Source organism: Podarcis bocagei (genome assembly GCF_964188305.1).
Source record: "Podarcis bocagei genome assembly, chromosome: 9".
In the NCBI taxonomy this organism is placed as follows: Eukaryota; Metazoa; Chordata; class Lepidosauria; order Squamata; family Lacertidae; genus Podarcis; species Podarcis bocagei.
Window position 1 is genome coordinate 24,277,650 of NC_138134.1, and position 17,758 is coordinate 24,295,407.

The following is a 17,758-nucleotide window of genomic DNA, read 5'->3' on the forward strand; positions in this document are numbered from 1 at the left end:
GTAAAATAGATGTGCACGCCTATTTGTACCTAATGAAACTTCAAGCCTTACCAAATATGTTGAAATCCTTACCTTTCATATAATTTTTTTTAAAAAAAACCTTTTCTTTTGTACAAAGGCAAAATGGATGTGTCTGAGCTGAGCAGGATTTACAGCAGCCATTTGAACTCTAGAAGGTGTGACAGTAAGCTGAAGGAGAATGAATTGTGGGAGAGATTGCAGCATTTATGGAAGGTAGTGTTTTAAGCTGCATCTGTATCATAGCAATTGAGTTTCCATACATGTTAGGAATGCGGGAGAGGAATATAGTCTAAATATTTTTTGGCATGTGCAGCATATACTACAAATCCCTACATTAATTTGGTGTTTTTCTACAGCTTTGCAATAATTACGGTATATGGAAACAATTATCCCTCTCCCCTACTCACCCTCCTGGAAGGCTTAAAGGTTGGTAAACAACTGTAACAAACAGATTGGCTTGCAGCCATCTAATCTATCAAAACTTTCAGAAAACCATTTCCTAAACTAAAAGAACTATATCAGCACTTGCCAACTGGAAGTAAATGGAGCATGGATATAGATAGATAGATAGATAGATAGATAGATAGATAGATAGATAGCCATTATGTAGTGTTTCATAATATATTTAGATTCTAATTTTTATGAGCTGGAGTTGCATACAGATGAACATAATTTTTACCTTGTGTTTCTTAAGATGTGTACACACAGTTTGATTATATTGTTCTGTTCCAGCAGATGCCCCAGGCCCAGGTTGTTGGCATAAAGTGAGCACAGAGAAAGGGTCTCCTTATTTCAGTGTAAGAGAAAAGGGGCAATAATAATTGCTTCCTTTTCCTTTCGTCCCAACAAGTTTTGCCCTGTTTTATACAAAAAAAATCTGGAGTGAGCCAAGATTTTGGGTTGTATCCAATGTTATTCATACTGAAATTAATGGGCAGAACTTAATTGGATAATCAATTTTAGTTTGACTGGCCAGCTACTTTGATCATTGTTTTGTATTCTTTTTATATTGTTTTATGCTTTATTGTAGACCACCTTAATATTGCAGTATATAAAAGGCAATGTAAACACTTTTATTAAAATAAAATAAAAAGGACTTCATTCTTACATGGGCAACTTTTCAGGGGCAACGTGCCAGTACTGAACAAAACAAAACAGAAGTAGAAGTGGGCAGAACCATTGGTACAAAATGCTGTCTTCCAGCTGTGCAAAAGCCAAAGGTTTTTATGCACGCACCCACACCGCTCCATCAAGGCAAGCAAAGAGGCATTATCAAAGTCAAAAGTGTGTGTGTTACATGTTTTGCTTCTTCCTTTCATCCCCTAGGCTGTTCTGAATTTCCCAGATGAATCCGCAAGCATTTTAAAAGAGTCACGGTTTTTGCACAGTGGCGGGGATTCCTTAAAATCATTACAGTTCCTTGATGAAATTGAACATATGGTAGGCAAGCCTGTCCCTGGCCTCCTGGAAATTATTCTCAGTAGATCCATCGAAGAGGTCTACAGACATATCTTAAAAACAGTTTTCCCAAGCGAAAACCTGAAATTAAGCTGTAACAATGCTGTAAAAAGAAAGCTGGGTGAGAGCAGCAGAGAGGAGCCCAGTAAAAAGTATGTGCAGCTAAAACCTGAAAGATCCCCAGTAGTTGAATCAAATATTGCTGGATTTACTGCTGTGACCCGAGGAAACCGGTTGTTGTCTATGGGTGACCCCTTGAAGAACCACAGTAATACAGAGCAAGCAGGAGAGAGCGAAGTTTTGCCAAGTGTGCGGGATAAAACAATTGTTAGCAGTGCAAATACGGCAGAAGATGATTCTATACTAAACACTCCTGTACATGAGAATCTTGGGCAAACGGCTGAAAAGTTAATGTTGCATCTCAGATGGAAGTCAGACCTGAACAAATGTGTGGATGCATCTCCACTAGTTGTCACCGAAAAATTATCTGCCTTTGTGTATATTGGATCACATTCTCACATGATTCAAGCAATTGACCTATATTCAGGAAAAGTCAAGTGGGAGAGAAACCTTGCAGATCGCATTGAGTCGTCCGCCTGCGTATCTAGGTGCGGAAACTTTCTTGTTGTTGGTACGTATTTATTGCTTTTCTCTTTCCTTTGGCATTCTAAGCGAGGGGTGGCTAACCCTCAGCCTGCAGGCCTTACCTGCTCCCCCAAGCAATTTTGTTCCTCTTCTCCCTCAAGGCCTTAGCCAATTTGGCAGTGGCAGAAACAAAACAAGGAAAGGCATGGTGCTGGTTGATCATTTGATCAGCGGGGAGGGGGCAGTTACAAACAGATCAGGTCAGATGTCCTGTATATTTATGTACAAGGCCGTGGTGTGGCTATACCTACTTTTAGCTACACCCATCATTGGCCAAGAGTGAATAAGGTCCATGGGCCAAAAGAGTTTAGCCACTGCTCTTCTAATCAAAACTTACAGCAACTGAACAACTAGTGATTTTTTAAGACCGCTTCATAGTTCAGTAGCTGATTTAGTTCTTTTTTTATTCTAATAAATAAATGTGGGATGTATTCTAATAAATAAATGTGGGCTAGTAGTTTTCTCAGCATATGAAAAGCAGTGCCCATCAATGGAGACCAGTTTATAAAGAATCCCACGGAAGTTTTGAATGGACTTCCTGTATTTGAATGAATGATAAGCATGTAAGGACTTCAAAAATTCAGTATTTTTGTGGACAGTTAAATAATTCAGTGCCTATCCAAATATATCTGCTTTCTGTGGCTGTGATTATTTGCAGGATGTTATAATGGGTTGGTATATGTCCTCAGAAGGAGTGATGGAGAAACACACTGGACATTTGCGACTGAGGATGCTGTGAAAAGTTCTCCAGCTGTGGATCCTTCCACAGGAGTAGTCTTCATTGGATCTCATGACCGTCATGTATACGCTTTAGATATTTATGTAAGTAGCCATGAATGTTTGGCCAATAAGAAATAATGAAAATGCCTCCTATATCGATATAGCGCAAAGCAAGTCCCTTTGATTTTAGTGGAGCTTCTAGGTAATTTAGAATTGCAGTCTTAACGCAAGTTAGTAAAATGTAGCTCAAGCTCTGTAAGAAACTGAAAGCTACAAACCATCAGCTGTTACGGGCTTTTAAAAATCCCAGTTAGTTAGACCTGCTTTAAATGTGGTCGGCTTATTTGCTGCTTACAACCCTAACACTGTAGTCATTTAAAGTTCTTACCACACCACTATTTCCATAATTGTTACCACTCAAAAGAATCGGTATGGCATGCAACACCACCCCTTTTTAGCTGAACAGTTAGCAGTTATCTGCCTACTGCTGCTGAATGTGTCTAATGCTGTTTATGAGGTAGAACTGTGAACCCCATATTTTTGTTCTGAATAGTAATAATGAACTGGTTGCAACTTTGGGTATAAGTATCATCCCAATTAAGCACAAAGATTCTTCCACAGTGGAACACATGATAACACTGTACCAGTTTGCAGAATTTTGAAACCGTGTATTGCACTTTAACATTTAGTTGAGCAATGGAATCATTAACTTGCATTTGTCTTTCTGTTATGCTGACAGAGGAAAGAGTGTGTCTGGAAATTACACTGTGAAGCTGGAGCTGTATTTTCCTCTCCTCACCTAAATCTGTTACCACATCACCTGTATATTGCTACACTTGGAGGGCTGCTGCTAGCTGTAAATCCAGTATGTAACTTTATTCCTGTTTATGGTCCAGAAATAATACAAATGGAGAATTAAGAACTCAGGGTGGGGAGAGGTAATAGTAGATGCAACAGTAGCTTGGGAGACAGTGAGATGAGAGAAATAACCCAGAGGAGCCTCCATACTGTTTTGATAACGCAGGTTGTGTTAGCATACACTCACCACAAGAAACACCATCACAAACAGAACTTCTTTGGGAATCAAAAAGCTACTTTTTTGTTTAATTCCATTGGCTCAGTTCAGAACCATTTCCCTTCTTGTATAGTTATGTGATTTATAAGGTGGTGACAAGTTTAACTGTGGCCAGTTTCTTCAGCAGCATATATTTCTAGTACAGGAGAACCATCCCTAATTGCTTAACTTGATTGATTGCATTGCCTTGTTTCAGTTGTATGTTCTTCCCATTTTATGGCAGAATATGTACCTTGGGGCCTGTGAAGTCGGGAAACACGTAGAGCTGTGCTAGTTCACTTGTTACTGCATTTGTCACTTATACCTCATACTGTTAGTGACATTACTTCTAATTCCAATCCATTTGGAATTTAAGTAATGAAGTCTCTTCATTATAGGAGCAGTTACTCAGATGCTAAAGGAAGAATGTTCTCTCATTTTCTTTGGCCAGCTGCTTCATTTTCCCATTAGCTGAAGCTCTGGGATACACTAAAACAATGCATTTCACGCATGCATTTTCAGATTACGGGGAACGCAATCTGGAAGAGCTTTTGCGGAAAACCTATCTTCTCATCACCACATTGCAACAAGGACTTTGTATGTGTAGGATGTGTGGATGGAAATTTATATTGCTTTAGCCACTTTGGAGAAAAGGTAAGCACCTGTCTTTATTAACTCAATTCACTCCTTATAGCATCCATAACTGGCCCAAAGGAGCTTGTGTTATGTAAATCTGTTTTTCACAAGTTAAGAAGGAAGAAGAGTCACAATGGAGCAGAGAAAAGCTCTGTCTAGTCCAGCATCCTGTTTAACACAGGGGCCAGGCATGTCTGCTATTGCCTTCATGTCATTTTTGCTCCAAAATGCATCACATTACTAAGGATTGGGAAGTTTTGGCCCACAAGCCAAATGTGGTCCACCAGTTACTTCCATAGAGCCCACAGCTGGTGCAGGTTATCACCACCGTTGGAGCAGGTTCAGACAAATTCCTCCTTCTGGCAGTGGAGCCCAGTAGCATTTCTAGCAGGAAGAACTTGATACAGTGGGGATCATTGGAATGCCCTTGAAAGCACAATGCAGGCTAGCTTATAGCCTGCCTGATATGCATCTCCAAAGGTCTTCTCAAGTGGGCTCCTGTCTGAGGATGGAAGCCTTGGAAAGATGAGATCAGCTGGGGGACCTTGCTGGAAGCTGCTCCATACTTTTTCTTGAAATTTGATGTATGCAGTATCTTCCAGACTAGAGCTGGAAAATTCCAGGAGGTTAGTGAGATAGGACTTATCTTTGCAGAAACCACGTGATTATTCAAAACCCACAGTGCAGTCATATACATGTCTACCCAGAGGCAAGTCCCATTGAGTTCAGTGGGGCCTTTTCCAGGTAAATCTGTATAGGATTGCACACTTGATAATGCTTTCTACCAGTTTACTAGAGCTGATAGTGGTAACCTAACTGGATTATCATTTCAGTATCTTTCTAGTCCATAAGACTGTTCTGCTTTAATCTTTGATTTTAATACCTAAATATGTATTTATAAGCATAATTTATCTCAACATGTGCATTTTGTAACTTCTTTGAGCCAAGGACTGTTATAACTTTGAGAAATCTCTTTACATACATGTTGAGTTTGTAAGCGCCGTCTTCGCTGTTTCTAGTCAGTTCAATACTTCCATCTCACCCAAAGTCCTTGGGTCCACCTAAGATTTACTATAAGGTCAAGTCCCTAGTTCTTGGTTCCAAGACCAACTTGTTCTAGAACATCTAGAAATTTTGCCTTAGTCATATCTGGAACATGCATCTACCCAGATTGTGTGAGTTATCCATAGCTACAGCATTTCTTCCTTGATTTTGCTGTCAAGGTCACTCTGGGCATTGTGCTTAGTGGGGTGAGAGGATGACTCTACTACGATTTTATTTCATTTTTGTAGGGGGGGGGACACTGGTTTTGCTATCAACTGCAGTTCTTGGGAGTGATAGCACTTTTGAGTTTTTTAGTTGGACTCTTGTGACTTCATCTTCAAGCCCTAATTCACACATGCATGTACTTGGAGGTGCTTCACTTTAGGTTTCAGTTGAGGACTTGGCAGCTGAATATATGGAATATATGCAAATATGTATGAGGTGGTATGAAAGCTCTGTACTGCTTGAGCTGTGATAGCTGCTTCACTTGAAGCAGCTACTGAATATCTTAATGAATGCATGTGGGTGAAATGAAAAAGGTGAGTCTGCTGGATTATGCCTCAAATTGTATAATTTGTAAAGTTATTTGTGAGGAGGTACAAAGGCAGGCACTTATTTGTGGCAGCAGTTAAACATGTGGCTGACAGTAATAGAAATTTCAAAACCTTATTTAATTTCTCGATATTGTCACGCAGATATGGAAGTTTTCCAGCAATGGACCAATTTTTTCATCGCCATGTATTTCAGATTTTTCCAGCGATATATTTTTTGGATCCCATGACAACTTTACTTACTGCTGTAGTACGGAAGGTAATTTATTGTGGAAATTTGAAACAACATCAACTGTATATGCAATTCCATTTGTTTTCCATCATCATGCCTTACAAGGTGAAACACTTCTGGCAGTGGCCTCCACAGATGGCAGAATATGGATCTTGAATGCCAAGACTGGCTTGGTAGAAGGTGAAGAGAAGCTTCCAGGAGAAGTGTTCTCATCTCCTGTTGTATGGGGAACAACGATCATTGTAGGCTGCAGAAATAACTATATTTATTGCTTTGATTTATGTGGTTCTAAAACCAAATAAGGTGCCTAAAATTTCCCTTTTTGGATATTTTTAATTTTGCTTGTACAAAATAGGGCTGGGTGGTGTTAGGTTTTCAGCATCACGATGTACCACCAGCCAAGCACTGTGATCTGACGATACACCATGATGTTGAAACAAGCCGCGTTGGCCCCAGCCTGTGAGGTGTGGGGTAAAACTGCTGCAGCTCTCACCGGAGGAGCTGAGGAGCTTTCACCCCAGTGCCTCACGGGCAGGGACAATGCAACTTGTTTGCACTGCTCAGCGAGCCCAATGCCTGTGCCCTTGAACAGAGAAGTTTAAGGGAGGCACCCCACCCCCCACCTCTGGCTTAGGTGGGGGCTCTGTTACACTTGAGGAAGCCCAGCGAGTTACCTCTTTCTCCCAGGAGGTTGAGGCAACCCGCTCACCCCCCCCCTCAAGTGTAATGAAGCCCCAACCCCACCACTGGCTTGCTACACTTCCCCGCTGAGGGGTGGGCAGCCACGCACCCCACAAGTTCAAAGGAGCCATCTGCCTTTGCAGGCAGCTAAGGGAGGAACAAATGTAGCTTGCTCCTCTGTCAGCAGTATGAGGGCCAGAGTGCAATGGCTGATTCACCCAGTGGTGAAACCTCTGCTGCAGCTCATTTCTCCCTCACCCGCTGGTGGCAGAGGGACTCAGCAGCGGCAGTTTCACCCGCAATATACTGCCAGGTGAAGCGGCCATTGTGGTCTGGCCCTGGGCAATGTTATCAATCAATACATTGCCCAGGCCTAGTACAAAATAGAAAACCTTGCCTTCAGTGCAAAATCATCTTAATTTAAACCCCAGCTTTACATTTACTTGTGTACTTTACATAAATCTATTTTAATAGCCATGGTCATCACTGGCTAATATATTAAATGTACTGACCGTGGCTGTGTTAGATGCCATACTATATTTTACCAGGGCACTTTAGAATGTGGAATAATTTTGATCCCCCCAAAAGGCAGCAATGATATTTAAGAAAAAGTCATTTGAAATTATGGATTTGCTATACAAAGCATTTCGAAAACATGGCTTGAGCTTTTTATTTGAGAGCAGCATCAACCCCCAACAGTGATAGAAAAGTACTGAAAATTGCAGGAATGGATGAGCTGATAGGGTTCACTGTTTAACTTTTTATCATATATTGCAATACCGATATGTGCGGGGATAAGTGTCCCACCAGCACAAGGATTGCTGCTTGCACAACAGGACTTCTTGCCTCTTCTTCCCCCCACAGACACCTGCACCCTCTGTAAATCTGCTTGAGGGTTGAGGGAAGCACCAGAGGAGATTTAGGGGGAAGAGAGGGAAAGCCCTGTTGCCAAGCAGGAATCCTTGTGCTGGCAGGACACTTAGTGCTGCTATGGCTCATTTCTGTAATGTGCAAATGACAAAACAGAAGTTTACATTTGAAAAATACAGGTACTGTATTTTTCGCTCTATAGGGCGCACCTGACCATAGGACGCACCTTGTCTTAGAGGGGGGAGAACAAGAAGAAAAAAATTCTCCCCCTCTCTGCCCAGCGCCCCTTCTGTGAGAATTTCCCCCCTCTAAAACAAGGTGTCGTTCAAGGTGCGTTCAGCTGCCTTCAGGAGGCTACCTTGGAAGCCTGGAGAGCGAGAGGGGTCGGTGCGCACCGACCCCTCTTGCTCTCCAGGCTTCAGGTTCCTTTTGACCTGCTCTTTGGGGCTGGCGGGGGGAAGCCCACTGCCAGCCCCAAAGAGCAGGTCGGGGAGTAGCGGAAAGGCGCACAGCCTTCCCGTTGCTCCGCAAGCTTCTCGGGGCTGCCGGGGACCAGGGCTATGGCTTCTTTAGCCCCGCGCACGCTCTCCTGGCTGGTGAGGTGGCGCGCGGCTATGGCAAAAGCACACAGGAGCTGCGCGGCTCCTGTGGGCTTTTCTACGAGGAGGGAGAAGGGACTGACTGGCCGTGTCAGTCCCTTGTCCCTCCTGAGGAAAAGCCCGCAAGAGCCGTGCGGAGCTTTTGGGGGCTTTTCCTGGCTGCCTCCTCCCCTGCATTCACTCCATAGGACGCACACACATTTCCCCTTCATTTTTGGAGGGGGAAAAGTGCGTCCTATAGAGCGAAAAATACAGTAGATGTTGAAAATCAAAGTGCTAATGTTGTGAAACAAAGTGCTCTTTCTATTACATGCTATAAGGATCATGCATAGCATACAGGACATTTTTTAAAAGGTAATATCTACCTCCACATAGGTGCTCTTAACAGTTATGGATGATTTTTTGAGTGAAGATCACAGGGAGGTATGTAATGTCATGGGAGCAGACAAGGCATGACTTCCCTTTCCTGTCTTCCTCACTGTAACTCTCCATGCCATCCTAATCTGTTTCTAAGTTCTCCAAGCCCATAAAGCAGATTTTAGGGACACACCGGGGTGGGGGGATGGGGTGGGTAGGGAAAGTTCCATTTATGGCAGTACAACTCACTGTTTTTCCCTTGAATTATCACCAACAGGAACAAACTTCTTGTTAAACCTTTTCATGTATCCTTAAAAAAACAAGCAGCAATGAATAACCCATAAATGAGAACATAAATAAAAAGTACTTTCAAAGCTACATAAACACTTGTCTTTTTTTATTGAAATAGAACAAATTTTCCGTGATTAACCATTTACATTAAAATTTGACGATCAAAAACCAAAAAGAGAAATTGCACTAATATATCCCGTAGTCATAGGATCATTTTACTTAGGTTTTATTGTTGGTAAAAACACATAATTAGATACCTATAGCAATTCAGGCTTTTCTTAGAAGATAAACCTGACATTTGTAACAAAAAGACAATGAATACGTACATCTTCTGATAACTTTCAGCAGATTATAATTTAATAGGAATTAAAATGACATTAGTATAAGAAACAATTGCACTTTAAAACATTTGAAAAATTAAAAAAGTACACAAAACAAAACCCCACAATTGTACATTTGTTCATAATTTTATACACCACTATATGAACAACAGAGGTTAAGCATCTGTAACCTCAGCAATAATATTTTGTTCCCAAATGTTAGTGATGCCCAACTCCTGTTGAAATCAATACAACAAAGTTTTCATAACTGGCTTAAGCCCTATTAATTTCAACAGAACTTGGATATGATTAACTTCCTGTAGCTTAAGTCTTTTGTATATAAGTTACTCCACCGCCACCAAAAGTTGAGACCATATTCTACATAGTGGTCAGATCAGTTTTTTAAGTGTTTTGAATAAATGTCATGTTGGTTCAGTAGAAAGGCTGTGACAGAGCTTAAGCAAAGTAACACTTCATTGGTATTTAGTGCAAAATTTTCAAGTTGACTTTTACATGAAATGAAAAGGTTGAAAATATAGGCTTCTAAAAAGGTTTCCAAACCAATATTGTACATACCCCCAACTCTGATCCAGATACTGATTCATGAATGGAAATGGGTTTCCCCTTCCTATAAATGCAACAGAGTGCTGCTTTGGACACCCCCCTCCCCCATCAAATGACTGGGGAAATATCTGCAGGGGCAGCACACCTTGCAGTGTAACCAATACGCTGTCTGATACCCTGATCATGTGTAACGTAGACTGAAGGGAAAGTGGGTTCCTCCCAGGTGTCCCTTACAGTATGCTCAGGGCTATCAATGCTGATGGTATTCCTGTTGAACACTTTAACAGCAGCAAGGGATACACAGCCTTCTGGTTTCCTTGGTTCTCTGGATCAGAGCCTCTGAATACTATTTTCGTACACTAGACCCCCTCATGCTTGAAAACACTTTGCTTCTGAAGCTTTTGAACTATTTACTTACTATACGCTCTATGCTAACAGTGTGTCTAGAATTATTTGGTAGGTCTTTCCCCCCCTTTTATCATGCAAGTAGCACCTTTCCCCCTAAAATTATTTTTCATCCCACCCAACTCTCCAGTTTTCAACCCCCACATTCACCTTTCCTGCTTTCCTATTCCCAAAAATTCTTGGAAATGGATTTGAGGAAACAAAGTTGTAATTGCAGTTTATGCAATTCCAGGTTTAAGCACTATTAGATTAAGCGTGCTTTAAAAAAACATTTTCTGCCACCAGCAAGAGGCTTCTGCACCAATCAAGGCAGGCCTGTACTTTCTTTCTATACAGGCTGTACTATGTGCTACTTATTCCACATTCAGCAGGAGCTCTTCCTGTTGTCAGCAGGTTACCTCTCTCTAAAATAAAGGAGGGTCACCAGTATGTTTTGCATGAGATGGACATCCACAAACAGACTTTCTCCATCATGTCCCTACTGGCCAAAAGGAGCCCCATCTGTGCTTGTATTACGTAGGATTTGTGCCATGGGTTAAACAAAAAGCCTCAACATACCTGTTATATTGGTTGAAATCTTTGCTGCTTAAGTGGAAGCATATGAGCTGTTTTCAGTTCTTCAAGTAACTGGCTCTTTTATGAACCTGATTCCCGCGAAATCCTAAAGGCTGCTTTTGCCTTAAACATTTGTAATAATCCTGAAACTGATGGGTTATTTAGAAACGCTTATGGTTTGAATTTAAATATGAAACCAAAAACAACACTGATAGCCCAATAACCACATGGACATCGCTTCGTATAGCAGCTACATAACTGCCAAAACCCCTTTGTGCTTGCAATTTTACAGAAACACAACTGACCTTTTGTTTCCTCTGTAGGATGCCTATTCATTAACAGCATCTGCTGCCTTTAAAAAATGTACTCTGGAGCAGAACTGCAGTTCTTAAAATGTTCCTTGGATTAATTATTGAGTTCTTCCATTATTCTGGCAAAACGAATGTGGTACTATGAGGGATCCTGTTGAATTAGCCATTAGTTAATCAAAATGCACCTTTGCCTCTTATAAACAAAAAAGGCTTTAAAAATATAACTAGTTTTAGGTGGAATAGTTAGAAGACCCCATTTGATGTAGAATCCACAAACCAGGCAAACTGAAGTTCTGTATAAACCAGTTCATATCTACTGGAACAATCTGAATTCCATACCTTGTAGACCTATTTGGTGATCCTTGAATTTGAAGCAATTTTAAAAGTAACCATAAAAACACATCACTGTTTCCTCCACATTTTAGAGATAAAAAGATTTAAAGGGGAATAAGACTTACATGCAAATAAATTACACTTATCCCTGCAATGTTCTTTAGCCAGATTTACAATCTGAAGTCTGTTCTACGACTTCCTGTACCGAGTATCTAACAGCAACTACATATTTTTAAAACATGCCATTAACAAAAGTGCTGAAGTCATGTTCTGCCAGCGTAACATGCAGATATGCCGGCACAGATGTTGAAAATCAAAGTGCTAATTAAGTACAGAAAACAATTATTTTCCTGAGAATATGCAATCTAAGGTCCATAAGAATGAAGTCCAAACAGTCTAGTTCCTGCAGTTCAAAAATCCCCCATTTTCACAAAGCTGGAATCATGTCTCCTTTTGTTAATATTTTGGGTTCCTAATATGCAATCATTTAGGCATAGGGATAGTTACAGTACATGGCTAAGTGGGTTTTTGTATAATATTTAAATTATGTATAATTTGAAAGATTAGTGTTTGTGGTCGTCCTGCCTTCACATGTGCTTTTAATCCTATTTTTATCTGTGCCGTGCGACCAATCACTGAAAGATGGAGGTGTATAGCTTACTTCTGCACACAATGGCAGTGAAAATATTGTAATGGATTTTGCATGAGAGCTTCTGCATGGTTTGGAGAATCATTGCAGGAAAATGCATATTTGATGCCACCCTGTTTCAGCATGTTAATTATTTATATCTATTTCCAGTTAGAAGCAGCTGATAAAGGCATTTTTTGTCACAATTAAGCGTTTTAAAACAAAATACTGAATTTGTGAAAATATCTTGATGGGTTCTCATTACAGGAGAGCTAACTCCATTAATAGCTCCAAACTGAGAGACGCTACTATATTGCAAACTCTATGGTAGGACTGGGCGTATTGGTGCTTTCATTAGTCACAAGCTGAACTTAATTATTTTAAATTCATCCATAAATCATTTGCAACATTAAGAAAAGGTAATCATAGTATACTCTCTTTACTACTACTAAGGCAGGTCTTCCAGAATCCTGTAGAGATTTATAAATTTATCAGTAAATGGTATTACTTTCTCCATTCAAAAGTGGAAACAACATGAGCATTACATTCATTTTAGCAGCTTAAGTGGCTGGAATATCTGCTTTGCAGCAACATATAAAAGAAAACACAAATGGAAATCCATACCATCAGAGCCAAAATTCAGGAACATTTCGGCACTGATCCATAAAGTGATATGAACCCCTAACACATAACATCCATATGCTTTCAAGAGAGATGAAACTTGAGCTTTGTGCCTAAACCTCTATTCCATAGTCCCTAGATTTTTGATGCAAAAGATTCTAAAATGTAGGTGAAATCTGCAGTGAGCCAGGAAAAATGGGTAAAACTGTTAAAAATGTTCTTCATCCTTCAGGATATGCACTTATGTTTGTCCCAGTTGGTTCTGTCATGTGAAAATATAAATAAAGAGGAGAGAGCAATTAATAAACAACAGAAAAAGAGCAAAACCAGTATCGTTTACTTAATGATTTGGGGACAGTCACTCCAGGCTTTTGCTTTCCTCTTGGCTAAGGCCAGCCAGGCAGGTTCTGTCGACACCGGATTCGCTTCTGGCGTGGAGAATCTCTTAGTGACTTCTTTAGTCAAGGGTGACGGTGGAAGAGAATCTGAGATCTCCACTGTTAATGAAGAAAAAGAAAAAGATCCATCACTGCAAAGTAAAATGGCAGAAACCTACCAGAAACACTGTCGTGTGCATGTTCAGTGTGGCAGGAGAGCCATTTTAATAGGCAGGCAAGAAAGTTGGAGAGAGCAAAGATTTCACAGCAAAATTCAAATGCCTGCCCAAGATTGAACTGGAAAAAGGGAGATATACTTGAAGTGCATTCTTATTCCTTTTTTTAATAATTCATAACAGCCAGAGTTATAGGTGTTTCTGAGGAATAACCACTCCCTCCTCCATGGTGCCCTAGCTATGTGGGTTTCTTCCATTTTATAAAATGTTCAGTGTTATCACTGGGGAAGGTAAACTGAGCCTGCCTCAATCTAGACTTTGTCTTTACTGTTGGTTAGTAAATTCTGACTCTTTAAGTGAAAACCAAGTCCTGAAAGAGGTGGATTTGCCCTGCCAGACTTTAAACTTTACTATGAATCAGCCGCATTTTGTTGGCTGAGAGAATGGCTGCTTCTTGAAAACACAGACATTTTGGACTTAGAAGGTTTTAACAATGTATTTGGGTGGCATGCATATTTGTGGTATGATAAGGTCAAAGCACATAAAGCATTTAAAAGCCATATTGTCAGGAAAGCATTGTTAAATGTCTGGACAAGATATAAGGATCTACTTGAAAATAAAACTCCAAGGTGGCTGTCACCGATGGAAGCGAAGGCTCAGAAAAAGCTCAATATGGAGGCCAAATGGCCGAAATATTGGGAAATCCTAGAACAAGAGGGAGATAAATTGAAATTGCAGAGCTTTGAAAAACTAAAAAATAAAGTGTGAGATTGGCTTCATTATTATCAAATAATGGAGGCATACAATTCGGACAAGAAAATTGGTTTCCAGGTGGAAAAATCAAAACTGGAAACAGAACTGTTAGATCCTAAAGTTAGGAATTTGTCAAGAATGTATAACTTGCTGTTGAAATGGAATACTCAAGATGAAACAGTGAAATCTGTTATGATTAAATGGGCACAAGATGTTGGACATAACATTATGATGGCTGACTGGGAACAGTTATGGACCACAGGTATGAAGTTTACGGCATGTAATGCCTTAAGAGAGAATATTATGAAAATGATATACAGGTGGTACATGACCCCAGTCAAGCTTGCAAAAATTTATCATTTGCCCGATAATAAATGTTGGAAATGCAAAGAAACTGAGGGTACATTCTTTCACCTTTGGTGGATGTGCCCAAGGATTAAGGCTTTCTGGGAGATGATCTATAATGAAATGAAAAAGGTATTTAAATATACCTTCCTGAAGAAACCAGAGGCCTTTCTCCTGGGCATAGTCGGCCAATTGGTGCCAAGGAAGGATAGAACTTTCTTTATGTATGCCACAACAGCAGCAATAATTCTTATTGCAAAGTACTGGAAGACACAAGATCTACCCACCCTGGAAGAATGGCAGATGAAGGTGATGGACTATATGGAACTGGCGGAAATGACTGGCAGAATCCGAGACCAGGGAGAAGAGTTGGTGGAGGAAGATTGGAAGAAATTTAAAGACTATCTACAGAAATACTGTAAAATTAATGAATGTTAGAATGATGTTGGAATTAAGCTAAGGGTTTTTTAGTAGTAATGCTACAAGGAGTATGTAAAAATGGACTGCTAACAGATGAGAATATACAGTTATTACATATTAAGACAAAGGTTCTTATTATTACTATTGTGACTTCTTTTTTATTTTTGAAACTTTAATAAATATCTTATAAAAAAGAAAAGAAAACCAAGTCCTTACTCGAAAAGGAAGGACTTTTGTGGCAGTTGAGAAGAAGTTCCATGTCTGTTGAGTCCTGTTTCAGGCTTCTCTTAAACTTTAGGAGGATTTGTGTAAGAAAATAAAAGATAACTGTTCAGATCTTCCTCGACTCAAGGGTAACATTAAGTCAAAGCAGAATCCAACAATTTCAGCTTTTGGAACAATACCCAATGATCAAGCAGCCCTGCATTCAGAGCACATGCACCACCCACACATATATACACTAACTAAAAAAATTGGTGCGTACCAGGGGATCAAGAGTTCCTTAAAGCAGTAGATTGCTACAAAAGCCTAAAATCAGGGGAAATAATTTTGAAACATTTCTCCACCACCTGTCCTTTGCATGGCCACAACAATGCATAAAATTTAATTCATCTGAAGCTGCAGAAGCGTTCATCATTGGAAGCTGAATTTATAGCTGTGGACAGCATAAAGGGATTCGAACCATTCACCCTACTTTCTCATCTAAGTTTGTTGGGCACGAATTCTTTCAAAAAACATTATACTCCTAAGGAGAGGACTGCCTACCTTGCTGACATGCTATACTAATGAAAAGTTTCCTACTTATATTTGTTAATGGTTATTTTAGGGCTGGTATACTAAGTCAGTGTTGGAAACAAAATTCGTTAATTGGAGTTGGACTTATTCTCCAGGTTCAGACATGACAAATCACAGGAGGGCTTTCTTTGAATTGGGCAGGGACTGTGCAGGAAGGGGGAGTCGTGTATCTACCCAGGATGGAGAGAGACATTCATGATTAAATCATGCTTAAGACAAACTGTGGCAAATGTAACTTATGTTTTGGTTTTGGCTAATGTTCCCCCCGAAGGTGGGAGAGTGAACCATGGGAAATGGAGACTTTATGTTACATGCCGTATATGATCAACTGTATCATTAGGAAGCAAGAATTGGGGTGGGGGGTGGATATTGTAAAAATATTTTTAAATGCTTTGGAAAATTGTTCACTGTACACTGGGACATCTCTTGAGATTGTGTAACCAAATCTTGCTCCTCAGGGAGCAGGTTTTCACCTATATTTGGATATTGTTGGCTGCCATTTTGAATTAAGATGGCAGACTGAACCTTTCAAACTTGCACTGAATTTTTTTGGTGCCTTAGAATTCCCATGCAATGCCAGATATACGGCAGTTAGTAAACAGTAAATAACACAAAACAGAATTTCCTTTTCTGAGGAACTTTACTTCCTGCACAGATTATCTCTCCGTTTCATCAAAGACATCTGTAACCTTGAAAAACAAAACCTTTGGAAAGATACAGCATGCTTTTGGGAGAAACCATAATTAGTCTTGCATTTCTCTGACCTATTTTTTTACCAGTAGGAATTCTAAGCCTGCAGAATCTGACTCCTTTTGACTCTTTAACGTTTGAAAGATTGGTAGACTTCAAAAGCTTTTATAGCAGGGCTGAAATATCTTGTTTCCTCGCTGCACCCACTGAATGAGCTTTACATCCAAATACTCCAAAATACGTTAGTTTTCAAACAATATTCTGAGCTTCGGGGGTAATAAGTATATAATTCTAAGGATGCAAGTAGGGTGAGGCAGGTGGGTGGAAGAGAGGGGAGCGGAGAGAGGCACTGGTACTGGGTGACATCAGACGCCCTGCCTTCTCCCCATGTAAAAACAGCTGCCTCCAAAAAGCTGTTGTTTCTGAGAGGCATTTTCATCAGGACTAGGTCCCAATGAGCCTGCTGGCCATCAGTCCGCATGGCTGTAACTCTTCAGTGCACTCCCCAAACCAGCCCCCATTGCACTGGTGCTGGAAAAGTGGCAATCTAAGACCAGCCTGCCAGGGGTGTGTGTGTGTGTGTGTGTGTGTGTGTGTGTGTGTGTGTGTGCGCGCGCTGTCAGCAAGGAAACACCAAAAGGGATTGGCTATTTGGGTTGTGTCTTTGGGACGCGGGTGGCGCTGTGGGTTAAACCACAGAGCCTAGGACTTGCCAATCAGAAGGTCGGCGGTTCGAATCCCCGCGACGGGGTGAGCTCCCGTTGTTCAGTCCCTGCTCCTGCCAACCTAGCAGTTTGAAAGCACATCAAAGTGCAAATAGATAAATAGGTACTGCTCCGGCGGGAAGGTAAACGGCCTGGATGGGTGTGGGTGTGTGCTGTCAGCGAGGAAACACCAAAAGGGATTGGCTATTTGGGTTGTGTCTTTGGGGTGTGATGAGGGCTCACCCCCTTTTATTGTTTTCTCAGGCATGGTATGGTGACGTTTGCCCTTCTCGTCTTGGGTTTTTTTTTTTTTTGGTAGCATTTTATTTATAGCATTTAAAATACACCGAACAGACTCAAAACCTGGCAAGTCATCAGCGCAGCAAAAATGCAGAAATATTCACATTAACAATTCATCCACCCATCTTTACTCTGCATAAGCTGTGGCAACAAAAGGAGATACCAGGTTTCAGTTAAGCAGTCCCAACTGTCTGCATGTGGAAGCAATCTCTGCTCTTCCTCACAGAGGAAACTGAAGACGCACACACAAATTAATGATACAAGGAGCAATCTGCATGAGAAATCAGGTTTCCATGTCTGGA

The 17,758-nt window shown here is 40.6% G+C and overlaps 2 protein-coding genes across 15 annotated transcripts in view; one reads left to right on the plus strand and one right to left on the minus strand.

Moving 5' to 3' along the window:
* Window positions 1-16,358, plus strand: part of AASDH (aminoadipate-semialdehyde dehydrogenase) — a 30,137-nt gene extending 13,779 nt beyond the window's left edge. For 8 of the 11 annotated variants that reach the window (XM_081208756.1, XM_081208754.1, XM_081208755.1 and 5 more), the window contains 6 exons: window positions 119-234; window positions 1,348-2,110; window positions 2,783-2,946; window positions 3,584-3,709; window positions 4,421-4,552; window positions 6,274-7,475. In XM_081208756.1, the coding sequence (XP_081064882.1) occupies window positions 119-234; window positions 1,348-2,110; window positions 2,783-2,946; window positions 3,584-3,709; window positions 4,421-4,552; window positions 6,274-6,663 (1,691 nt within the window). In that variant the 3' untranslated portion in view covers window positions 6,664-7,475. Of the gene's footprint in view, window positions 1-118; window positions 235-1,347; window positions 2,111-2,782; window positions 2,947-3,583; window positions 3,710-4,420; window positions 4,553-6,273; window positions 7,476-15,857 lie in introns of those variants that run through there. The other 3 variants (XM_081208758.1, XM_081208759.1, XR_014011734.1) reach the window with 3 other exon arrangements.
* The window catches only part of CRACD (capping protein inhibiting regulator of actin dynamics), a 114,278-nt gene continuing 105,752 nt past the window's right edge, over window positions 9,233-17,758 (minus strand). For all 4 annotated transcript variants that reach the window (XM_081208654.1, XM_081208655.1, XM_081208656.1 and 1 more), the window contains one exon: window positions 9,233-13,393. In XM_081208654.1, coding sequence (XP_081064780.1) covers window positions 13,233-13,393 — 161 coding nt within the window. In that variant the 3' untranslated portion in view covers window positions 9,233-13,232. The remainder of the gene's footprint in view (window positions 13,394-17,758) is intronic.